Here is a 26,953-nt window from a genome sequence, read left to right as displayed (position 1 = left end):
AAAAGATGCCTGAGATGTAACACAACGCAATGCTTTTTTTCACAAGTCTGTATAAACAAGTGATAGACACAATTTTCATCTATATAATATGTCGTTGCCTTGCTTGAGTACATAGTTAAAAGGTTACTAGATTTTTTATTTTTCAATCCATCCCTTTTAAAAAAATTCTGATTGGTTGTTTAACTTTATGCAAGATATTGTGATAAGCACTGGCTCAGAGTAAGTGATCCAAAAATGTATACATCATTAGCTAGCTTTATTAAAAACTCCTCAAGGATTTTACAGTATAAAGAGATACACAGACATGCAAATAAATGAACAAAATTAATTTATTTAATCAACAAATATTTATGGAAAATCTACTATGAGCCAGGCACTGTTCTAAGTCCTGAGGATACAGTCATGAGCAAAAGCAAAAAAACTCCCTGCCCGGTGGAACTTACACTCTAGTGAAGGAGAGAGACAATAAACATGATAATATAGGAAAAATAAGACGAAATAGATAGTGATAAGCAGGGCTGTCCCTAAAAGGGCATGGGAGCCAAGGGCAATTCATTCAATTGAGCCCCCTATCCAAGATATTCACACTGAAAGGAGGCTGTACTGCCTCATCTTTCACGGCATGCTTGGGATATCATTAAAGGAAAAAGAATCCAAGTTGAATTTTAGTGGTAGTGAGAAAAGAGGAGTAAGGTACAAGAACCCCTGAAGCACAGGACACAGGGTGGCTACATCTACTGCCTCATCCCAGGGTTGGGGGTCGCGGCTGGTGGTGAGGGTAGGGAGACACTATAACTTTAGATACAGTGAGGAAGGCCTCACTGCAAAGCAGATTTTAAGTAAGGATCCAAAGTCAATGAGGCAGCTAGCTGTATAGCTACCTAAGGAAAGGGCCTTCCAGGCAGATGAATTAGCAAATTCAAAGGTCTGGATCACACAGCACAGTGGCAGTCAGGAATCAGCGGACAGGTGGAGAAAAGGCCAAATGAGGGGGCTAGGGGAAGGCAACTGGGACAAGTGAGACTTTTAAAAAATGATGGGCTTCAGCAGTGAAAAACAAAAGATAAAGCCACGTGTTATTAAACCTATTGCTTGAAACTGAGAATGGTTTTATCAAGTGAAAATGAGTTTTTAAAGCCTAAAAAATGAAGGTTAAGGAATGCTGTTTTCAAATATCATAAAGGGGTATTACAGGCACTACACTGAGAACTTGTTCTCTGCATCCACAGAAGACAGAAACAGAGAAGACTTAAAGATAATTTACTAGGCCTGTGCCAAAGAGATCAATCAGATAACCTCTGGAGATCCCTTCCAGCAATCTGTAAGCCTTAACACAGTGTTTCTTACACGAAGAATTATTGACATTCCAGTTTAGGAAGCTGGCAAAAAGAAAATCTTCAGCTTTTCATTTTATTGAACATGAACACAATTGCTCTAAGTCACTTTCCTTCTCAAAAACCTTAAATGGCTCCAGTGTTACGGGAAAATATTGAAAGCATTAAAAGCTCTCTGTGATCTGGCTGTAATGTACGGTTTTGGTCTTACCCTTTGCCCTAGTCAGACTTATGTATTCACCACTCCTCAAATACGTTTTATGAGAGTACTCACTCACCCTCATGTATTTGACGGCACCAATGTCACTCTTGAAGGACCTTTTCTACTCTCCTCCATTGATCTAAAACCTACCTTTCCGAGAGTAAATTTGTGCAACAAATCTTGGTAAGCAAATTATCAGAAAGTATTAAAAGACTTAAAACTGTTCCTAACTTTGACTAATTTCCTGCTGGGAATCTCTTCTAAAAAAAATCATATGAGAGGGAGGAAAAGATTTACACATAAAGATATCCTCCATAGCATTATTTATTTTAAATTTTCTATTATGAAGAATTTCAAGCATATAAAAAAGTAGAGAGACTAGTACAAAGAAGCCCCATATATCCATAACCCAGATCCAATAAATTACTACTGTATTTGCTTCAACTCACATTTTTTTCCTTTAAAAAATATGCTCAAGTATTTTAAAGCAAATCCCAGATATCATGTTATTTTTACCTTACATACATACATACGCATTTTTACCTTACATTTTTTACATTTTTACCTTACATGCATACATACATACGCATCTCTGAAAAATATAGGCCTTTTCTTACATAAGCTTGATGCCAGTATTTCACACCTAGCAAAATGAACAATGATACCCAGCCCATAAGCAGATTTCCCCAATTATCTTTAAAATGTCTTTTTCAGTTGGTTTGTTCAAATCAGCATCCAAATAAGATCCACACATGGCATGTGTTTATTGGGGATCTTACATTTCCTTGAATCTAGAATGGAACCACTTCCTTAACTGATTAACATTTTTCATGTCACTGAATTGTTGAAGAAACCAGACCACTTGTCCTGTAGGATAAGCCACATTCTAGATTTCTCTGTATATCAGCCAGGATAGGCCAGGTTATGCTAGGGTAACAAGCAATTCCAAAATTTCATTGGTTTAAACAATGAAGCTTTATTTCTCCTTCTATATGTCTACCACAGACTGACTGGGAGCTCTGCTACCTGCTATCATCAGTCTTACTCCCAGAGGTAGAACGATGAAGTAGTTAAACTATGTAGAACATCACGGCTGGTCACTAGGGGAGAGAGAAAAGGGCTTTGAAGGGTCTCTTGTAAGCAATTAAATGCTCAGCCTAGAGGTCAACTACCTTTCATCTCATTGGCCAAAACTGATCACATGGCCCTACCCAAACAAAGAAGGCCAGGAATTATATCTTACCATGGGCAGGGAAGGCAGAGATCTGGGCATTTCAGTGAGCTGCATTAATGGCTACAAGTCTACTTGCTTCCTTGTGGTGTCATTTTACTTGTTCCTCTCTCCCTTGAATTTCCTGAAAATGAAAGATAACTCTAGAACTTGATTTGACTCAGGCTCAGTAATTTTGCAAGAACACTTCATGGGTTGGTCTATGTGCTTCATATTGCATCACATTAGGAGGCATACAGTGTTTAATTATAGTAGATTCTAGCAGTAATAGCCACTACTCTCTGCCTCCACCCCCAATGTAGTCACACCTCCTTGTATCCATGCCCTAGGTGGACCCCTCTTGTTCTGACTCTGGGCTTGGCCATATGACATGATTTGGGAAAAGCACGATGATAGCAAATACAATGTGAGCAAAGACTCAAAGTGTTTTGCACATTGTGGCTATTCCTCTCTTGCCACTCTAGAATGCTGAGATTGGTAAGCAAGTTATCAGAAAGTATCATGTGATTATGAAAGCTGACAAGTCCAAAATTTGTAGAGTTGGTCAGAGACCCAGGGAAGAGCTGAGGTAGCAGTACAAGCCAGAAGGCCCATCTGCTGGCAGAATTCTTTCTTGCCCAGGAGAGATCAGTCTTTTTTTTTATTAAGGTCGTCAACTGATGGATGAGGCCTGTCCACATTATGGAGGGCAGTCTGCTTTACTCAATCTCCACCAAGGTAAATGTTAATCTCATTCAAAAAATACCCACAAAGAAACATCCAGAATAATGCTTGAGCAAATATCTGGGCACTGTGACCCAGTCAATATGACACATAAATTTAACAATCACATATATATTTCACTAAGGCTGTGTTGTGGGGTGAACTGTATCTCTAAAAAGATATGTTGAAGTCTTAACCCCTGGTACCTGTGAATGTGACCTTACTTGGAAACAGGGTCATTGCAGATGTAATTAGTTAAGATGAGGTCATACTGGAGTAGGTTGGGCCCTTAATTCGATATGACTGGAGTCCCTAAGAAGAGGAGAGGACACACAGAAACAAATATATGCATCGAGGGAAGATGATGTGAAGACACACAGAGTGAATGCCATATGATGACGGAGGCAGAAATTGGAGCTATGGTGCCACAAGTCAAGGAATGCCGAGATGCCACCAAAGCCAGAAGCTAAGAGAAAGGCATGGAATGTATTCTCCCTCAGAAACTCCAATAGGAACAAACCCTGCCAATACCTTGACTTCCAGCTTCTAGCCTTCAGAACTGTGAGAGAATAAATTTCTATTGTTTTAAGCCACCAAGTTTGTGGTACTTTATTATAGCAGCCCTAAGAAGCGAATATAGACTGCATAGATAAAATACTATGTTCTAATGTCATTTTTCCTGTGTGTTTATCAATTTGTAATAAAGTTAGGTTCACACATTTCTGTTTGTTTTCAATATTTTGAAATTGCTTAATTTTTTAACTTTTTGACTAAATATATGTTTTCAAATTCAAGCTATATGGTAAGATACATTCAAAGAAGTTTTATTTCCCTCCAAGCTGTCCTATCCTGTTCCTAACCTCCCCAAAGTATAAAGAAAATCAAATAATATCAACATTAGTTATCTCTGGGAAGTAAGATTATGTGTTTCCTAACTCTTCTCCGAGGTCTTCAAATGAGGACAAAATAAAATTAAAAGAAAAAAATAAGCTAAAGCTCAAGTTTTATGACCTCAATGAAACCTTCTCATAAAAGACTTTCTCTTTCTTGAAATTGTACATTGTTTACTGTCCACATTGTTCACTTAGCCCTTTGCATCAATCAATCAATCAATTAAAAAATTAATGTACTGACATCTGAAGGACACCATGTTAGATGTTGTGGGGACACAAGGTATTATCAGCTGAGTTTTCATGTATAGTCATTTCCTTGATTAAATTGAATGCTGAAGTAAAAGTTTTCTTATAGCCCACATGTTGGCCATCACTACTGACTGATGAACCAAATTCCTACAAAATGTTACAGAGAAAATAAATAAAAACTGAAACAGATTGATACAAATCCCTTTAATAACGACAGCTTCATGTTTCAATAAATATATTATTAAAATTGTGCAAGAGGATTTTGTTATAATTGTTAAGAAAGATTTGAGACTGCTATTCCCTCTGCAGAAACGCTATGCACAGATGCAAAATGATCAAAGGCTGATACAATAATGAATCTCAAGTAAGTGGCGTGGCCATCACGTGCCTGTAGGGGAAAGATCAATACAGATGCTTTTATCAATCCTAGTTAACCATTAAACAAGCAGTGAGCAGAAGGGTTTGATGCAAGAATAATATTCTAAATTGTAATGATTTATGAGATACAATATTCAGAAGAGAAATCAGCCACATATAACAGTACAGTTATTCTGATGTGTATCAGCCAAATATCAGCCTTGGTTTGATGAAGACTAGCAGGTGGAGCTAAAAATTATGCTGTACAATTCTGATTAATTTTTAAAAATGCTTTTCTAAAGTATTTTTATGCTAAGAGATTTCATTTGTTGGATGATGCCTCAGAATACACTACTCTGAAACATTACTATATTTTTATATTTACATAATTTTTCTGAAAAGCAATTTGACTATATATATATAACTATAAATATGTCTATACCCATGGACCCAGTAATTCCATTCCTTGAAATTTAATTTTAGAAAATAACTTAAAAGGTGGATATCATAGTAGCAGCAACAGGCATAAGATGTCCCTGTAGCATTAACTATAATGACAGAGGGAGGAAAAAGGAAATTAGTTAACATTTGCCTATCTGTATACATTTAATTTTAAAATTATAATTTATGAAGCTTGTGATATAATATTAAATTTTTAAAAGATACAAAAAATTTCACACATACTATAATAACATGTGATGCGTATGGTCAATAACTAGAAGAAAATAAGTACAGTAAAAGCTGCTGTGCCAGGGTACAAAAACTATGGGTGATTTCCAGCCTTCCATTCCCCCTTACTCTTCTCCAAATGCTCTATAGTGGTGCAATCCTCCCTGATCCACAGTGAGTTCTGAAACAAAATACTTAGCAGAGGCTTACTAATCATAACCTACTGGTAAAGATGGAGAAAACAGGAAGATAAAATTCCTTCTTCTGGTCCCCAGTGGCCTCCCCAGTCATTAGGCACATTTGGGTGGTGGAGAAGATAATTAATAGGATTCAAAAACTCCTGCAGAATCTTTTGAAACACTGATTTCATAGCTGCCAGTATGTTGTGAAGAAGGAAACTTAATGGACAAGGTACCTTTAACCCTCATTTAGAGAAACTTTAATTGATTAAGCACTACTACCTAAAAAAATACATATTCAGTTGTTTCACTTTTGTGTGTTTGTCTAAAACAGGGGCCTGACAAACTAGCAGGAACAGAGAAACTCCTGATGAGGCAGCAGCTTCCTCATCAACAGGCATTCATTCCACTTGACAAGCAAAGCCCAATGGAATGTTGTCAGAAAACGCTGGTTCTCTTTTCACCTCATCTCTCTTTGGCTTATTTGTTGCTGATCCTATGCTCCAGTTCCCCTTATCTGAATCTCCCTTGTCCTTTCATGCTTAAATTAACATCTAATTTTGGCATCTCGACTTTTTTTAATTCCTATTTTAAAAGCCTACAGAATCAAATGAAAGAAAGGAAAGCAATACTTCAAAATAAATGAATGAACAACATAAAACAAAAACAAATAAGTGAATTCTGTTCTATCCTTGCTGTCATTCTGTTTATGACAGATAAGAGCCTAGTTGATGAATGCTACATTAGATTATACTATTACTGAGAATAACTTTCTCTCTTGGTTGATTAGATACAGAACCTATAATATTATGAAGGTATTTACTAACTATATGACTATGGAGATAGGTTTAAAATTTAAATACATTGTACTGGCTAAAGATGATGTTTATCTCTTCAAAGTATATTTACTTACCACAATTTCTTCATTTTGAAGCTGCCCCTCTGTGTGTACTAGATCTAAAACACAAATTTAACGGAAAGGAGTTAGGGCTCAAAACACATGAGGAAAGCTATGGAAATTTATGTTAAGCAAAACATGATACCTGGTAAACTATAATTAGACCAGATTTACCAGTGATTTGGGGTTATGATTCAACATAAAAATAGAGACATTTGATATGAAAGATATAAAAGATAAAGTATTTATGAGCTACAAAATATTTCTAGTGAGTATAAATAAAAGTAAGTGTAAATTATAGTAAAGGAATATAAAGCAAAGAATTGATAAAATGTGAAAATCCTTTTCAAGGATCAAGCTACTGAGTAATGCAGGCCTGAAAGGAGCCATCTTACCATTCTCGTGGTTACTCATGGCTCAGTTTCTTACAATGAATTTTTACTATGATGCTGAATTATGCCACCTGTGAACTGATCTTTCCTGGCATCCAGCTTTAGAAAACTTTTACTTATGTACTTTTAGGACAGATTAACTTATTCAATCATGAATTAATTATAACAAACATTCTTTTGGGAATATGAAATAGTTAGCTGATATAATAGACAGACATTATTTAGAAATTAATTTTATTTGTATCAAAATAGCATACATATTTTAAAAGGCATGTAGCACAAAATAGGAAGTCTCTAGGAAGTAAAATTATGTATGACTTTCCTTCTGTTTCCTAACCTTTCCCTGAGGTAATGAAAAATATTAAGTCCCTGCTTGACCCCTTTTTCCTCCAATCCTGCCCCCTAGAGGTAAATGTTTTCAACTGTTTAATCTGTTTTTCCTGGAATTATATGTTTTACATTCTTTTTCTTGATTTATCGATTTTTTTACTGACTTTGTATTATGGTATGTGAAAATTTAGGCCTCTTGGACCAATATCCTCTTCTTTCTCCTCCTGCAAATTTTCCCTCCTGCCATTGCCTCAGTTTTGAAATCAATACTTTATGGGTACATTACTGTCTATATAAATGTTATTTACTGCTGAAATAAGTAATAAATTATGACACATTTTCTTTCTTATGCAACCCCTCCTCTACCAGAAGTTAAAACAACCTCATATCATTTGCTTAGTTTTTTCAATTATGAAAAATTGGAAAATCTCAAATATACATAAAAGACAGGATATAATGCCTATATATATATACCCATCATCTTGAATTTACAATTATTAACATTTCACCATACCTGATTCATCTAATTTTTTGCTAAAGTATTTTAAAGCAAGTCCAAGACATCACATTTCACCTTTAAATATTTGATTATCCATCTCTAAATAAGAGTATTTTCTTACATAACCACAATACCATTATTATACTAACATTAAAAAATGCTTTAATATCATATAATACTCAGTCTGTATTCAAATTTCCCCATTGTACCCCAAAATGTCTTCTTCTAGTTGGTTTATTAAAATCAGAATTAAGTCTCTCTTAGTCTTGAACTGCCTTCTCTCCCACACACAGAGTTTTTTCCATGCCACTGACTTATTGAAAAGAACAGGTCAGTTGTCCTGTAAAATGTCCCAAATTTTCTCATATTGCCTCCTTGTGGTTTCATTTAATTTGTTCTCTATCCTCTGTTTTATGTAGATTAGAATTAGAGCTAAAGGCTTGATTATATTCAGGGTTTAAGGCCTTCATCATATGTCTGGTGATTTCTGGCTCTTTGTTTCTTATGAAAAGATCATCTGAAAACTGTTCACGAGCTGGACTTGTTGACTACTGGACTTTGAAAGGGAGACCAGGAAATGAGCTAGCCTTTGTCAGCATACACAGATCTTTCTTCTGGGACCATTCAGTTTCTCCAAAGATGAATCCTCCAATCTCCTGGCTGGAGCTCTATTCCTAGTGGCTACAATAAACAGCAGAACACAGGAAGAAGGCTAGAGTTCCCACCATTCAATATGCAGGCTTCCACTTACATCCGTTTTCCACTCCATGTCTCACTTACTCTCTCTCTACTATGCCTACTATGCCTGGGTTTTTCTAGGCTCTAAATATGTCACAAGAAGCATTTAAGTCCTCTTTTTTCACCAAAATGCAGCCCGACTGGAAATACAGAATAAAGGACAATTCTCTACTCCCTCATGATCAGAACAATGCTGGTGAAACAAGCACATACCTCTCTCAACCCACTGCTCAAAATCAACTGGCTCTTTAGAAGTGCTCTTTTCAATCCTCAAGGTCCGCACTGACATTGTAAATAAACAAAATAAATAAAGTGTTAATTATTTACCTGACTCTATTTTGCTGTCCCTATATTCCCTTTTTCCTCTGTCTGAGAGGGTCAGGCATTGGTGGGACTGCACAAAGTACTGGGATCAGGAACACTACGTTCTGAAAATCACTCTGTGTAACTGCACTCTGACAAATGTTTGCAAGCATATATAACACAAAGCTAATAGAAACTTTCTGAATTTGGTATCATCCGGATTTGGGGGGGGTAAATAATAATAATAATAGCAATAATAATAATAATACTATTATTGGTCTTGGTCATAAAACTTTATGGAGAAACTACTATGAGTCAGACATATTCATTCATTCACTCTTGACTTCAATCTTACTTTACTGATGAGGAGAAGGCTTAAAGAAACTAGGCAACTTAGAAAGTCAGGTGAAGTGTTCAATGATATACAGCTAGTAAGTGCCAGAACTGGAATTCAATTAACTCCAGACCCTTTACAATTAATGACAGAAGAGAGAATGCAGTCATCTTCCTTCTGCACTGGTTTTTCTCCTTTACCCCTAACCCAGCTCCCCTCACCTCAAATCCATTCTTCCCCTTCCCTGTTCTGTGCCTTGAGGGGAGGGCCCCTGGGAACAGCATCATCTGGACTCACTTGCCCACTGGCTACTAGTCAGATTTGGCCAATTGGAGGTACTGGGAGGAAAGTGAAGGGTTGTGGGGAAGTGAGATCAGGTTGTATTTTCTCCACTCCCTTCCCTCTTCAGTATCATGTCTTTGACAGAAGTTACGTGCCTTCATGATTACAGCCCCTGTTGGGCAGGCCCTTATCCACAGGCTCCAGCTCTCGCCGGGCTCCAGTAATACTATTTCCTTCCCTTGGCCCAGGGGAGGTAATGGCTTACTGCTGTAGCCAGTTTCTTGGTGTCTCACCATCCCTAGTTTGTTCCCTTAACCCAGGCCATAAATAGTCCCATCAATAAAGTCTCTTCATTTGAGCCACGTGGGATGTATCCTGTTTCCTGCTATGATTTTGTCTGACACACTTTATCCTTAAATAAACATATGACAAGATTAGGATAATGTTCTAGTGGGAGATACTTCTCCTAAATCCCTCAAAAAATACCATTATTAATAAAAGAATCAAAATTATCTAATGTAAATAATCAGGGTTATCAGATTTCCAGAAAGATTTTGACAGAGAACCCCTAGCCAAAAGAATCTGGAATAAAGACATCAAGGAACCTAGTGTTCTGGCAAGCTGGCTTCTTATGTTCATAACAGGGTCTTTTGCCAAAAGCATTTACATAGTAAATTGCATGGAAATTATTATGTGCTTTGGAAGGGTTTCAAATGTGCAGTTTCAGAGAGGTTAATTGTGCTCAAGGCAGTTAACCCATATTCCCCACCCATCACCCCCAGCAATAAAACTGGATTCCATGCTGTAAAAAAAAATTATAGTGTTTTGCCAAAAGTTTACATATGTGCCCTCTGCCTCTGGAAAAACTGAAAGATGTTGAAAATTAATACATGATTTGCTTACCAAAGTAACTCTGGATTACAAGCCTTTCAATCCTTACGTGTTTGTGAAAACAAATAATGAACTCTTGGGGAAACATTCCTGTGGTGGTCCAAAATGTTTCTGGATTTCTATTGTTAATTTTAAAGAAAAAGAGAAAAGAATAACCATCTGTTTTCAAATGTTTACTCACAAAATTCTAGTGAACAAATTAAAAAAAAAAAAGACCACTAGAGTCTTGCAACCCCATCCTAACTGTTCATTCTGCCTCTAATCTCTCCCCAACTTAAATAATTCTTTACTACTAACCAGATATATTTTTTTAAACATAGAACTTATGTCACTCTTCTCTATAAGCCTGCAGTGACCCCTTATTGCCTATAAATCTAAACTCCTTAGTATGGCATATATGACCGTCTACAATCTGGTCCCATCATGATATCATCTCTCATTACTGCAGTCGCACTGGACCGATTAAAATTCTGCAAACACGTCATGCTGGCTCATGCCTCTGTGTCTTACTTTATGAGGTTCTCTTGACCGAAGAAGCCCTTCTTCCCTTGCAAAAGTTTATTCACTTTTTGGTCCTATCTCTCCAACCCAACAAATTAGAATCACTTTCTCCCTCTTTTGCACTCACCTCACACACAGCATTTTATGGTTCCTGCTACACACTCTTTGTCCAGTTACTTTCTCTTACTCACCCTTATATCCCCAGGAACTATCACAATGGCTGACTCATAGTATGTTTTGAAAAAGATGTTTGTTGGAAAAAAATTAAAATACGCACTCAATGTTAGTCATATACTATATAAAATTCTATATATATGTACATATATAGTATTGACTACAGAGACAATCATTTCTATTTTAATTATATAAGATTTTTCTCTTTTGGAGGTAAAATTTACCTATAGTGAAATTTCTCCTAGGTGTGCAATTCAATGAGTTTTGATAAATGTATATGCTTATGTAACCAATATCTCAGGTAATCAATACCCTAATCAAGATAAAGAACATTTCCATCACTCTACAAACTTCCTTTCATTCCTTCCAGACAATCCTTACTTCCTTTAGGAAACCACTGCTCTAACATGATAGACTATGCTATAATTTGCTTATTCATTTTTTTGTTTGATATTTTTGTTGAATATTTGGATTGCTTCTAATTTTTTACTATTATGAATAAAGCTTCTATAAACATTCTTGTACATGTGTTTTGTGGCTGTTTAAATTTCTCTTGGATAATTACTAGGAGTGGAACTGCCAAGTCATAAGGTAGAGAAGTATGTTTAGTTTTATAAGAAAATGTCAGATTTCCAAAGTGGTTGTGCCATTTTCCCTTCCTAACAGACATGTGAGAGTTCTAGTTGTTCCACATCCATGCCAACATTTGCTGTTACCGGGCTTTTTAATTTTCGCCCATTCTAGTGGATATGAAATAGTGTCCGACTATGGTATTAATTTGCATTTACTTGATGACAAATGATGCTAAGCCCTTTCTTCATGTGCTTTTTGGCCATTCATATATTTTCTTTTGTAAAATGTCTGTTAAGTATTTTTCTCATTTTTAAAAAAGCTCTTTGTATTTTTACTATATATTTGTAGGAGTTCTTTGTCAGACTTTCGTATTATATTTTCTCCCAGTGTGCAGTTTGTCTTTTCATTTTCTTAATTGTGTCTTTCAATGAGTATTAGGTTTATTTTTGGCAAAGTACAGTTTTATTACTTTTTTCTTTTATGCTTAGTGATATTTGTGTCCTCATTAAGAAATCTTTGTTTTTCTTGTTGTCATGAAAGCACTTTCTTATGTTTTCTTTTAGAAGCTTAAATATTTTAGCTCTGAATTGAATTGATCCATTTTGAATTAATTTTTGTGGTTAGTATGAGGTAGAGGTTGAGATTCATTTTTTTCCCACTTGTTTACTCAGTCATTTCAGCACCATATGTTAGACAGACTTTCCTTTCCTATTGAATTACCTTTGTATCTTTTTCTAAAAGTAATGCACTATATATGGGTGCATGTTTTTTTGCTCGCTCCAGTTTATTCCATTGATCTGTTTCTGTACCCTTAGCCTTTTATAGAAAATTAACTGACTTTATATGTGTGGGTCTATTTCTGGGCTCTCTACTGTTCCATTGATTGATTTATCTTGACAAAAATGCCATGCTGTTTTGATTACTGTATATTTATTTTAAATCTTGAAATCAGATAATGTAAGTGTTCCAACTTTTTTTTTTTAAGATTAGTTTGACCAGAGTAGGTCTTGGTATTTCCATATAATTTTCAGAACCAACATGTTCTAAAATTCTATTGAGATTATACTGAATCATTGTACTGGTCATTTTAGGGAGAAATTGTCATTTTAACACCATTGAGTTTTCCAACCATGAATGCAGTATATCTTTTCATTTATTTAGTTCTTTAATTTCTCTCAGCAACATTTTATAGTTTTGAGTGAAGGTCTGGCATGTCTTATTAAATTTATTCTTAACTATCTTGTGTTTTAAATGCTATTGTAAATGGGATTTTAAAATTTTCATTTTCCAAATGTTTCTTGCTAGTGTATAGTAATACAATTGATTTTTGTGAATTGACCTTGTTAAATTTACTTAGTTCTAGCAGGGTTTTTTTGTTTGTTTGTTTTTTTGTTTTAGATTCATTAGGGTTATGTAGATTTATATAATCTGTGAACAGAACAGAGACAACTTTTTTTTAGTGGCCAATAGCTCCTTTTTTATACACACACACACACACCCCTGGAGAAACTGAAACCCAAATAAATATGAACAGTTCAAAAGGATACTTGGGTTTTTTTTTTTTTAAACTAAACAATCTATAGACTTTATTTAAATATCACCAGTGCTCCCATTAGAGTTCTTTATAGCAGAATGACAACCAAGTTCTTGAAGGATTCAGTTCTGGATTACATGTTGCATTTGATGGTCTTCTCTCAAAAGGATACTTGGTTACAAGCTATATGTAAAGGGGACTCATTCCAAAACTTATTTTCCTGGTTGCCATCTGGAATAGGAAGACTCTTAGGGGAAATATTACAAGGGTAATCTCTTCCTGAAGAATTGATATTCCAATATTATAAAATGTCCCCTTTATCTCTGATAATACTCCTTATATTTTACCTTGATATGAATATAGACATAGCCACTCACTCACTCATGCTTACAGTTCATAGGGTGCATCTCTTTTCATGCTTTATTTTCAACCTATTTATGACTTCATGTTTAAAGTGCACCTCCTGCAGACAGCGTACACCTGGGTCTCACGTTTTGACCCAGTCTGACACTCTCTGGCAATTAACTGAAGTGTTTAGAACTGACATTTAATATAATTATTGATAGGGTTGGATTTAAGTCCTCCTATTCATTTTCTGTTTGTCCCTCCCATATATTTATTCTTGTCTCATTTCTCCTTTCCTATCCACTTTTGAGTAAATAAAAAAAAATTTTTAATTCCTTAAATTCCTTTATTAGTTCTTTAAGTGTATATCTTTTTTTAGTGGTTGCTCTCAAGGTTATAGAACCTCATGACAGTCAATTTACATTGAACTCTACTTTTGTGTCATTGTTTTAATATATTTTAAACCCATATATATTATAAATCCCACAATACAACATGTTGTTTCCTCATTAAGTGGTTAGCTGTCTTCCAAAATAATGAAAAGAAGAGAAAAGATACTCATATTTACACCAAATATTTCCAATGCACATACTTTCTTCCTGAACACTTGAATTTCCATCTAGTATTATATCACTTCAACCTGTGGAACTTTCTCTAGCATTTCCTGTGATGTAGGTCTCTTTCTTATATCCTCATTTTTTAATGATATTTTAGCTAGATACAGAATTCTGTGTTTATAGGGGGTTTTTTTTGGTTTTGTTTTGTCTTCCTTTTTCCCCAGCATTTTAAACATATTGTTCCACTGTCCCCTGGATTCCACTGCTTGTGATGCAAAGTTGGCTGTCACTGGTATCATTGTTCCCCTGTACGTAACGTATTTTTTTGCTCCAGTTGTTTAAAAATTTTTTTCTTTATCTTTGTTTTTCAGTGATTTGTCTATGATACAGTCTCTTTTCTTTTACAGTTTCTTAGATCTGTAAGTTAGTATTCTTTAATGAAATTGGGGAAACGAAATATGCTATATCCACCCAATGGAATTTTATTTGTCAATAAAAAGGAATGAAGTACTGATATGTGCTACAACATGAAGAGCCCTGAAAACATGTAAGTGAAAGAAGCCAGTCCAAAGACCACATATGTATGATTCCAATGATATAAAATGTCTGGATAAGCAAATCTATAGGGACAGAAAGTTGATTGGTGGTTGCCTAGGGCTAGTGGGGATAGAGGGTGACTGTGAAGGGGTTTGAAGTTTCTTTTTGGGGTGGTGAAATATTTTAAAATGGATTGTGTATAATACGGTTGCAAAATGCTGAATGTGCTGGAAGCCACTGAACTGTACACCTTAAATGCGTGAACTGTATGGTATGTGAATAAAATGCCAATAAAGCTGTTACAAAAAAGAAAAAAAAAGAATCCAGGTCTCCTAACTCACAATTCTTGATTTTTTAATACTATGCTTAATATTTCATAACTACTTTTTATTTATATTTATATAGTTAAAATTTTTATTTATTTAAATAAATTTACGATTTTTACTTGCCCTATGTTTTTTATTGGGTGCTTGTAATGAACATGACCAATATAATAACACCAAAGATATGTAGAAATGTACTTGGATTTTAAAATAATACATAACTGAATCCCCATAATTAAGTATAATGAAGTCATCAAAATAGTAATTTCCTTTTAAATAAGGCCTTATAGCTATTGACTGTTTAACATCTATTATCTCAAGTGATAATAAAAAAAGTCATGCGATTTTTTCCCCACAACTCTGAGGTAGTCAGGGAAGGTGGTATTATCCCCATTTTTCAGACCAGGAAACTAAGGCTCAAAGAATAACAAATATATTCTTAGCCCAGGTAACACATATAGTCCCCTTACCCAGGAATTATAACTGTAAATCTATCATTCTTCTACAATGTGCCAAAGGGACCGATTCTCTCTCCTTCCTTTTTCTCTTAACTAATTTTTTTCTTACGTACAATTTTTTTCCTTTTTCATTGACATGTTAAATACCAGAGGGCAAAAGTAGAGTCAAGAGGAAGTAAAAATATAATCACCTTTAAAAATTCTATTTCTGAGGAAATAAAGAATTGGGAACACTGTCCATTGGGGCAAATTTATAGCACTATTTTGTCCAAATAATTCTATAGTTACTTCCATTTAGACAAACCTACTTATGAACAGAGAATAAATGTTAATATCTACTATATACAGTCTAATTGTATTTGTTGGAAATGCATATGAATTAAAAGTCTCTGATGTACTCTGTTCAGTTATCAGGTTAGTAACTACTTTTATTCCATATAGTTTTCTGTACTAAGGATTTTTGTCTAATGTAAAAAATATTATGTACTTATTTATTAATATGGACTGATAGAGTCTAAAATAGTATCTGTTACATATAACAGCCAATGTTAATGATCTAAAAACATATTCCCTTGAAACAAAGGTCACCAAAGGTGTGCAAGGTAAATTGATCTTGCCTTGCAAATTTGATCTATCTCCAATCAGAGACAAGGAGTATTTTCAGAAAGATCTCTATTTCTGGCAAACAATTTAAGGCAAATCTCTATAGATGTGTGATCCTCATAAAAGCCCCCACATTTATATCTCTACTATAAGGCAGAGTGGAATAAACATCTATTACCTGAATTTCAGGAACTAAAAAGCTAAGAAGGAGTAAGAGGCACAGATGTTAAGTTTTTTATTCAAACCTTGAGTTATTATAGTTTAGTACAAAGACCCTAAACTGGTAGTTAGAAAGTAATAGAGGTGTATACTAAATTCTACTGGAACCCAACAAAAAGATAAGCTAATCCTATCTAAGGAAAAGGAACAGATGTCAGAGAGGAGATAACAGCTGGGCTTAATGGGAACAGGTCGAGTTGCTAGAATTTTATCCAGATACATGGACTTCACAATAGAACACAAAGAACCACAAGATCCATTTTACAACTGGCTCTGCCTTCAGTAGTTAAAACTAGTACTTGACCTCTTTAGACCTCTCTTACCACAATTCTAAATGAAAGGTTTAGATCAGATGAACTCAAAAGTCCTTCCAGCTCTAAAATTATATGATTCTATAAGTCAAGCGCAGGTCACTGTACAAATACCAAGAAAGAGAACTCAAGAGAGTAATAAAATAGCCAGGACTATTGGGGAAAAAAAAAAGTTCTTCCTGGATGGACTTGGAGGGTATTTGATTCGTGAAATAAGTCAAACAGAGAAAGACAATTACTGCATATCATTTATATGTGGAATCTAAAAAATAAAACAAACTAGTGAATATAGTAAAAAGAAACAGACTTACACATAAAGAGAACAAACCAGTGGTTAGTAGTTGGGGGAGGAAAGGGGAGGAGCAAGATAGGGCTAAGGGACTAAAAGGTACAAACTACTATGTATAAAATAAATAAGCCACAAGGAATATTGTACAGCAGACAGAATATAGCCAATATTTTATAATAACTATGAATGGAGTATAAGCTTTAAAAATTGTGAATCACTACATACCTGAAACTTAAAACACAGTATCGTAAATCAACTATACTTCAACTTTTTAAAAAAGTTCTTCCATTAACTACTTTTTCTTGGAATTTAAAAGTTTGAGAATGATATCTATCTCTACGTAGAATAAGCTCTAACACAGTGAAGAGTGGTAACTGGAATGATATCAAGAAGCTGAAGACCAAACGATGCAAGTAGATAGAAGAAAGTAAAGCATTCAGTTCAGCAAAGATGTTGCTTAGACCAGAAAGAAAATAGGCAGTAGACAGGAAGTTGTAATGTTTAGATTCCTATTTACCAAGAAAACCTTGGAATAAAACCATAACCAGATATTAAAATGTGTACATCCATAAAATGAGGTAACCATTGTTTGAAGTTTTGCCTTGTTAGACCACATTTTAAAAAGCTATTTTAGTTTAAGAATTATCAAGAAAAGGATTAAAAACCTAAATATACACAACTGAATTAGTTCCAGAGATGGTACTAAAGTGGGTATTGTCAGGTAATCTAGTTCACCATTTATTAAACTGTTTAACCCTGCTAGTTATTGTACATGTAAAACATGTACTCTCAGTACTCAGGGGGTTCACTAACCTAATATTAAGACTTTAAGGAAGAAAGAATAGTAACTCTTACCCATCAATTATATTTTCAGGTGGATGTTTTTCATCACTTGATGTCGCTAAAATCACTTCAGTTCCTTCAGAGCTTAAACAAAGATCAACTTTTCTCATCTTTAAGTACTTAACCTGCAAGTAAAACAAAACAAAATGACAACAAATGCAACTTTTTTATTCTCTGAACTTTATCTGAGAAAAGGAAGAGGGAGAAAGCCTGTTGCCTAGCACACAAATTAACAACCAAGCTATTCAACAAGTGGGAGGGACTCTGACATGTTTATTGACATAAGTAAGCTTCTGACCTCTCCCAGGGATAATTCGTAAGATATGAATATTTTCACTACTCCATAAAACAACTCCCTGACTACTCTCATTGACATAGCTTTTCTGCTTTCAAGATGAAAAACCCTCAATAATTATACAGAAGTCAGCTAAAGTGACATGAATTAGTGGGTAAATCTTAAAAAGGGATTTATAATGTTCTATTTCTGAAATTTTAAAAAATGTAGAGCATAAAAACAGATGCTTTGTAACTGTTTAACCATATGCTTATCAACTGAAGTACCAAACAATATTATTTAAATCTTAAAAGACATCTTATCATCATTTTTTTTTGAGTAGAAATGTGAAATAAGAGAAAAGACAACTTTTCACTTATTTTTAAATTCTAAATCAGTCACTTGTTTCACGAACTTAGACATTTCTGTTGTAGAGTAATATTTTAAGTTTCATGAAAGGCCTGAAAAGACATTGTTGAGCTCAACTATGAACCCTGGAGGGTAAACCAGAAGGAAGAATACAGAAGATTATATCAGAACTCACCCTCCTATTTAATCTGCAGGTGATAGGACACAAACCAATATACAGATGCAAAGTGACTAGGAAAGCTGTGTCAACAAAGAATTAAAAGATGAAGAATGCCTGGAAAAGGGAGAAAGCCTTTGAACATACTTCATACCTTGTCCCAAGTCTAACTTTTTAAAAAACTAAAACTATTTCAAATAAACAAACAAGGTACAGCAAATACTACATATATTAAACAACCATGTACCCACTTCCCACATTTGAAAAATCTTAACATTTTGCCATACCGACTCAAACTTTTTTTTTTTTTTAAGAAGTAAGTAGCCCCTCACTGACTAACTCCAGTCCCTTCCTTGCCCGGTGGTAACAGCTATTCTGAAACTGATGAATATCCTTACTGACTACATTTTTATACTTTTACCATATGTGTATCAATATGTACTGTTCTTTTAAAACTTAGATGTTTTCATAATATATATATCCCTTGCTACTTGCTTTTTTCATTCAGTATTATATTTTCAAGATTATTATATTGATACATGTAAATCTGCTTTATTCATTTAAACTGCTGTAAGGTATTTCCCATTTCTCTGATGATGGATATTTAGGTCTATTTCCAATTTTTTGCTATTACAAACAAATTTGCAATGCATATCTTTGTGTATGTGCACATGTGGGAGAAAGTCTTTATAATAAATAGGATCTTTCCTTGTGGAAGTAAAACTGCAGAAACCTAGAATCAGTGTATTTCCACGTCAATAATTGATCAACTTGATCTCTAAATTAAAACAATTTACATTACCATCAGCAGTGTATGAGAATTTCTGCTTCCTCATATTGTCACCAACTTGGTATTGTTAGACATTCTGGCTTTAGTCAACTGCGTTGGTGTGAAATGTTCAGTAAGGTTTTAATTTGTATTTCCATGATTACTAGTGAGACTGAATACCTTTTCATGTTTATAAAAGGTCATTCAGGCCTCTTCAGTTATTTGCTTTTTCTTATTCTTCACTCATTTTCTATTGCGTGCTTTTTTCCCCCTTATGTCCTTTTCTTTTTGATCTGTAAAAATTTTTTAAGCAAAATATTCTGGATACAAATCCTTTGTTATATGCATTGCAAATCTCTTCTATTCTATGACTTGATTTTTCTTTCTAACTTTATTTTTTTGTGCAAGAGCTTCTCCCCCACCACACACACTTCCTTTTTTGGTTTTGAACTGTAACATATATACAGAAAAGAACACACATCGTAAGTATACAAGGCAATAAATATTCACAAGGTAAACATTCAGGTAACCACCACCCAGGTAAAGAAACAGACTATCACCAGCATTTGAGAAGCCTTTTTTATGGCCCCTCCTAGTCACCACCCTCCCCTCCTTCCCACAGGTAGCATGGTCCTTATTTCTAATGCTACAGATTCTTTTTACCTGAACTTTATATACATGGGATCATATAGTTTGCATTCATTTGCATCTGGCTTCTTTCACTCATCATTACATGTTTGAGATTTATCCATGTCGTTGTGTGTGGCAGAGTTGAAGCACAACTAAGTAATCCAGCCCCAACCCAGCTCAACTCCTAATAAGATCAATGAAATCAACCCTTAAGTGGAGCTTCACAGGAAACTGGATGTGAGCTAAAAAGCAAGGAAAGATTTCTATGGTCTCAGGCACTTAGATCCCAAAGCCCTGATAAAGGAAGGAACTGATTTTACTCTTAAATATGTGAAATCAGAGATAAACTGAAACTATTTAAATAAAACTACAACTCAACACAATCCCTAGATGGACTGAAGTAATTTTTCTCCTTAGCCTAGCTACCAGACAAAGAAAATGGTGTGTTTTCTCTGGGAAAAAACATTACCTACTTACTTCAGCATCTATTGTTCTTTTAAACACAATGGGCAACACACAAAGTCATGTGAGTAGCACAGGGAATTATAGCCATTATATTTTAATAACTTTTAGTGGAGTATAATCTATAAAAACACCAAATCACTATGCTGTACACCTAAAGTTAATATAATATTGTAAATCAACTATATTCCAATAAAAATTTTAAAAATAAAACTTAAAAAAATTAAATACTAAAAAAAAAGTCATTTCAAGCAGATCTATAGATGACCAAGGTGATGGAATTATAAATTGGTTAGAGAATTTAGTGCAAAGATGCACAAAATGGGTGAAGAGAAAGGGAATTTTAGCAGAGAAATGGAAACTATAAAACAATGGAAATCCTAGAACTGAAAAATATCATATCTGAAATAAAGAATTCATTAGATTGGACACAACACAAGAAAAGGTCAGTGACCTTAAAGATAGGTCAACAGAAATGATCCAAAATGAAATAGATGAAAACAGATGATAATGAAAATAAAAGAACCGAACATCAGATACCTACAAAACAATATCAAACTAGTCTGAAATACATGTAATTAGAATCCCAGAAGGAGAGGAGAAAGAGAACAGTGTAGAAGAAAAATTTTAGTACATTGTAGCTAAAAATCTTCCAAAATAAACCCAAAGATCCAAGAACTTTAGTGAACAATAGCTGGATAAATACAAAGAAGATCGCACCTAGGCACATCTTAGTCAACTGCTGAAAATTAAAGAAAAGAGTGAAAATTAAAATCAGTCTAGCAAAAACCACCTTATACGTAGGAAAACAACAAGGAGAATCAAAACTGAATTCTCATCATTAACAATGGAAGCTAAAAGACAATGGAATGATGTTTTTGTGCTGAAAGAAAAAATATAGAATTCTATATCCAGCAAAAATATCCTTTAAAAATGAAGGCAAAATAAAGACATTTTCAAGCAAACAAGAACTGAAAGTATTTGTTACCAGTAAGACCCACAGTACAAAAATATTAAAGGCAAGTACTTAAGGCTGAAGGGATACGACTCCAAGTTGAATCCTGGATCTATGGGAATGAATGAAGACCACTGGAAATGGTAAATACATTGCTAACATAAGAGAATTTTCTTAAAATTTCTTTAAAAGACTACTGACTAAAGAAGCAGCCACTAAAAAACATAAAGAGTTACAGGAAAAAGGCTGACAGAGAAGAAAAATTAGAATACCATAAAAATACTTGATTAATCTGAAAGAAGGTAGAAAAGAAAAAAAGAAGACAGAACAAACAAAACAAACAGCAAGAAGATAGATTTAAATACAAACACAAAGATTATTCCGTTAAATATTAGTAAACTAAACACTACACTATCGGACTGAACTTAAAAAAAAAAAAAAACTAGGTACTCTTTCAAGAGACACTCTAAATATTAAAGTAGAAGGCTAGATAAGATAGAATAAATCTTAGTATCTGGTAAGGTAAAATCTCCTACTTAACTTTCAAATTTTGTTTGTTTCTATGCTTCATACCTTGATTATTACAAACAGTTTTGTTAAATTATAGTAAAATGTTTTTTGAGATGTTGATTATAATTCAATTCTATTATAGATTAATTTGGAGAGAACTGACATGTTTATGACAATGAGTTCCCCAATTCATGGATCTGGCATATCTCTTCATTAATTTAACACTTCTTAAGTTTTAGTTTCCTACAAATACATCATCACCTCTTTTATCATATTCACTCTTAGATCCCTTATGGTTTCCATTGCTACTGTAAATGGGATCTTTAAAAAACTAACGTTGTTAAAAAATCTTATTCTTCATCACACAAGGAATATTTCTAACATTTCACCATTAAACGTGATGCTCACTGAAGGTTTTGTTAGCCACTGTCCATGGTGTTACCCTTCACTTCAGATTGTTGGGGTTTTTTTCTTTTAAGTATGAATGAGCACTGAATTTTATCAAATGCTCTTCTAAAATTTATTATGGTGATTATACAGATTTTTCTACAGGTTGTTAACGTGATTAATTAAATCAAGATTTTCTAATGTTACAGCATCCCTAGTTTGTAGCACAAACTCTGTCAAAACGTCCGAAGTGTTTTAGTGTTTTTATCCTTAGCTGGATTCAGTTTGCTAGTATTTTTAGAAATTTTGCAAATATATTTCTAAGTGAGATTGGCCTGTAATTTTTCTTTGTTATTTAGTCCATGACTGGTTTTGGAATTTAGACTGTACTCCCAACATAAAGAAGTTGGAGAGTTTCCCCTAATTTTCTATTCGTATATGATGGGGGTTATTTGATTCTATAAGCCTAGGAAAGTGTTTGTAGATTTGTAGTGTAGATTTTTGACTATTTCAAGTCAAATAGTTCTCTTTAGGCTTTCTACACCTTGAGTTAATTCTGAAATTCATATTTTGAGAAAATAATCTACTTCTTCTAAGTTTTTATATTTACTGGCATGAAGTTCATGTTCTATTATAACTTTAAAATCTAGTATTGATAGTGTTAAAAGCCATGATCAAGAAAAAAGGCACATATTCTAATATGTTTTTATTTTGCCTTTTTTCTTGCCAATCTTACCATAGCTTTTAACACTATTGATACCAGAGAACTGGTGTTATCAACATTGATAACCTTTAGTTTGAAAAGAAGAAATACGGTGAATTCCTAGAAATACAGATTGATGTACTGGGATGTTATTTATCAACAAAATTATAAAATTACTAAATTTCATTATTATTAAAAGTATAGCCTTGAAAATCTAAACAAGAAATTAGTAAAACTGGAAAGCAACAATAACATTAGTTTACAAGTTATACCTAACCTACACATTTCTTTTTGTTTGCTTGATAGAGTTACTACCTATTAGGGACATGACAACAAAACTTGAGACAAAGCATCTCAAGATACCCTGTGGACTAGATGAAGAAATGTGGGAAAGGTGATAGGCAGCACTTTAGGTAGCCATTTATAATTCTTAGAATGACTATACTCAAAGAATGATGATTAATGGGACAAAAAGGACTGTGGAAGACCTCTATCCTTATTCCATTCAATATTTTTATTAATTAAGGATGGAAAAAGTATGTTTATCAATTTAGCAGACGACACAAAGCTGGGATGTCAGCTAATAATGCTACATGACAGAAAATATGCTAGAGCACACAAAAAGATCTGAACAAGCTAGAAAAACAGGTTGCAATGAATAAGATATTTAATAAGGATAACAGTCAAGGCCAGTCAAGGATACTCAGACTTAAATCAATCACACAAGCAATGGTCTAGATCAGGGACTGGCAAAATCCTGCCCATGAGCCAAATGTAGACTGCCACCTATCTTTGTATGGCCCATAAGCTAATAACAGTTTTTACATTTTAAATATTTTTCAATATCAAAATATCTTGTGGCACATGAAAATTATATGAAATATGAAATTCACAGCTAAGTGTCTATGAATAGTTTTACTGGAAATGGTTACGCTCATTCATATATTGTCCATGTGCTACCGTGACAGAGTTGAATAGCTGTGGCAGACTATAAGGCTCATAAAGCCTAAAATATTCATTATCTGGAAAAAGTCTGCCAACCCTTCTATGTGTAAAACGTAGAGGATTAGTTGACTGCAAAATCACTGTAAGGCAAGAGTGTACAGTATCTGCCCCCAAAGGTAAAAGAATGTTATTTTATATTAATAGAATTAAGAAGGTACTATATTCTATCAAAATTTTTGAAAACCAACTAAGGCACTATGCTAGTAAGGCAAAGATACCATGTAATAGTCTTTGACTATGTAAACCTAAGACAAAGAGGTTGACTAAGACTTGGTTTTTGCCTTAAAGCTCAGAGTCAAGGAAGATGGACAAGCATAAAACCAATAATTTAGTATGTTATGTGCTAACAATGTGATCCACATCTAGAATACTGTATTCCATTCTAGGTACTATATTTTAAGTAGAACATGATCAGACTTAACATTGTTCAGAGGAGAGCAAAAAGTTCATGATGGTCTATAAGTCATGTTATGTGGAGGAAGTTGAGAGAATTTTGTTTCAAAAAGAGGTAATTCAGTGAGAGAAATGTGACTAAAGGTTTTAATATTACAAGTCTTCACAAATGGAAAAAGGCTTAGAACTTTTCTTTTACAACTCCAAGAGGGAGAACTGGACTCAACAAATATGAATTTTAAGCAGGAAGACATCATAGATATAAGAACTTTCTAGCAAAGTAAAGATTTTTTAACCTTTTCCATCCTTGAAAGTGTCCAAGAAGACTAGGTGATAACCTTTGGAGAAAACTAAAGAAAGAATTCTTGAACTGGGGTTCTTTTAGACTGAATCAAATTCTAGGAAAGGTAGATTGGGAACAGATAATGAAGAAACCTGAAAGTCAGGCAAAGACGGTAGGCTTTAGCCTGTAGTCCAGCGGTTCTCCATTGGAATGGGGCTGATTCAGCCCCTTCCCCAAGGGACATTTGTCAATGTCTGGAGACAGTTTGGCTGTCACACTTGGGGTGGGGAGGTGATGCTTTTGGCATCTTGTGGGCATTTTAGGATGCTGCTAAACATCCCACAATGCATAGGACAGTCTGCCACAACAATTATCTGACCGAAAAATGTGTATGGTGCAGAGATGGAAAAATCCTGTGGTAATCTATTTGGGAGTGGAAATATGAAGGTTGGAGACTTAAGCAGAGAACTTCTTTTTTTTAAAAGTGTTGTATTTTAGGGAAATATATCTAGCATTGATGTGTAGTAGATGAATAAGGAAGAGAATGTATTCTCCAGATAGTCAGTTCTTTTCTTACCTCACATTCTTATCACCTAAGTTGTCTGAAGGAAGCAAACATGTACTTTAATACAAAACTCATTTCATACCTCCTAAAGCCACCAATATCCTTCCTTTTTCCTGTAGTGGGTGGAATTATCTACATAACATAACTGGGGTTCACTTTGAGGTTCCTTTGTTGTGGTTAATGAAAAAGATGCAAATCAATCCAAAAGAAACCCAAAAACAACTCAGCAGTTAGGTTGTTTCTGCAACTCCAAAACGCAGATTTGGGATGTAGCCTATTCCCCATCCTGGGACACCTTACTTAATTCACGTGTGTTCACTTGGGGCCTCAGTTCATCAGAGGTGCTCTAAGGTGCCATCCTTTGCAATTTTTAAGGTCCCTGACCCTGGACTTCCCTGATGCCTTATCCTGTCCTCTAAACCCAGTGCCAGTTAACCACCCTTTCACCTCCAGTTCATATGTCCCTTCTTTCCGAAAACCCCTCTGCGCCAAATCTTCAGCTTCCTTTCTCCCTGACTAGCCCCCTGCCTCTGGTACTCCTACAACTATACTCCTCAAACCCTCTCCCACATCATCATCCACTTGGTACTTTTGTGTAAATTAGAACACGTCCATCCTGTCTCCCCAGTGCCAGGTGCTTTAGCTTGGTATTACTTGAAAGGCAACCAGCCCTGATACCGCCTTTTCACCTCCATCCCAAACCCCTCTCCTCAGTTTAAGGCCATTTCCAGACCTCCAAGGGCCCTAAATACTCATACTTTTGGACGCCCCGCCCCAAGTTACACAAACTATATTAAATGAATCAACGTCAAATGTAATTCTTAAATATACGGGTTACGTTCCAGTTGATTTGTTACATTTTGATAGATTTATTAATTTCGATTTGCAATTGATTTTCTCTTTTTGGGGTCAAAACATTATTTCAGGCCTCCAAAAAGTTCGTGAGCTGTCACTAGTGTCTCTAGGACTCCGGGGAAAGAACAGACCTGCACCACACATCCCCCACCCCACCCCCCTCACGAGCCTCCCCTCACGAGCCGCTCCTCCGCGCCCTCCCACCGTCCGCCTCCGCGCCGCGGGTCTCCTCACAATCCCCGCCACGCTCGCTCGCTCCCTCCTCCACCAGCATCACCCTCGGTCGGCCTCGCCCGACCAGGCTCCCACCTCCCCCGGTGCGGGCTGAGCCCGCCGGGCCGCCTCGCTCGCCTAGGCCTCCAGTTAGCTCCAACGGCGAGGACAGTCGGGCCTCGGGATTTCCCTACAGCCCCGCGCCCCAACCCCGCCCCCTTCCCTCTCCGCAGGCCTTGGAGGAGTTCCCGGAGCCTTCTACTCCCGGCTCTTCGCTCCACCCCGCCCGCAGGCTCCGCCCTGTCCCGCCCCGTTCTGTGCCGCGGCCTGGGTCCCAGCCGCGTCCCGCTCCGTCCAGGCCGCCTCTGAGTTCCCGGGCGCGCAAACCTCCTCTTTCAGCTCTACGATCCACCCCTCCCGTAGGCCCACCCCAGACCACGCCCCGTACCCTTCTTTACTTTGCGGGCTGAGCACCGTAGCCCCGCCCAAAGGCCTTTCCCTAGGCAAGCATCTGAGCGTGGTCTGCCTACCCTCCCCCAGCTCAGCTCAAATTCTAGGGCCTGTAAGACCCACGAGACCCGCCCTCGAGAGAGCACGCACGCGCAGTCCCCACCTCTCCGAGCTCCAAGCCCTCCACCCTCAGGTCGCCAGCCCTAGGCCCGGCCCCGCCTCT

General features: G+C 35.6%; 1 protein-coding gene across 14 annotated transcripts; it reads right to left on the bottom strand.

Annotated features, from left to right (window-relative positions):
- Positions 1-1,842: 1,842 nt before the first annotated feature.
- IFT25 (intraflagellar transport 25) lies at positions 1,843-26,932 on the bottom strand. 14 transcript variants are annotated; one of them, XR_012511270.1, is made up of 8 exons: positions 26,377-26,528; positions 18,569-18,667; positions 17,763-17,875; positions 10,496-10,602; positions 8,887-8,955; positions 6,730-6,773; positions 2,780-2,891; positions 1,843-2,636 (listed from the first exon to the last, which is right to left on the bottom strand). XR_012511270.1 is itself a non-coding variant. In XM_074376449.1 (7 exons), exons 3-7 carry the CDS (start codon positions 17,858-17,860, stop codon positions 2,859-2,861), a joined length of 351 nt encoding a protein of 116 aa, XP_074232550.1. In that variant the 5' UTR covers positions 17,861-17,875; positions 18,569-18,667; positions 26,377-26,528; the 3' UTR covers positions 1,843-2,858. The 14 variants fall into 14 exon arrangements, 13 of the variants coding, with proteins under 13 accessions (XP_074232550.1, XP_045370239.1, XP_074232544.1 ...); XM_074376449.1 differs by having other exon boundaries at positions 1,843-2,891; XM_045514283.2 differs by lacking the exons at positions 1,843-2,636; positions 2,780-2,891; positions 26,377-26,528 and adding exons at positions 4,801-4,999; positions 26,729-26,752.
- Positions 26,933-26,953: the final 21 nt, after the last annotated feature.

The sequence above is a fragment of the Camelus bactrianus genome, chromosome 13 (assembly GCF_048773025.1).
Source record: "Camelus bactrianus isolate YW-2024 breed Bactrian camel chromosome 13, ASM4877302v1, whole genome shotgun sequence".
Classification (NCBI taxonomy): Eukaryota; Metazoa; Chordata; class Mammalia; order Artiodactyla; family Camelidae; genus Camelus; species Camelus bactrianus.
The sequence above is the reverse complement of the archived record's forward strand: the minus strand, read 5'-3'. Positions and strand labels throughout refer to the sequence as shown.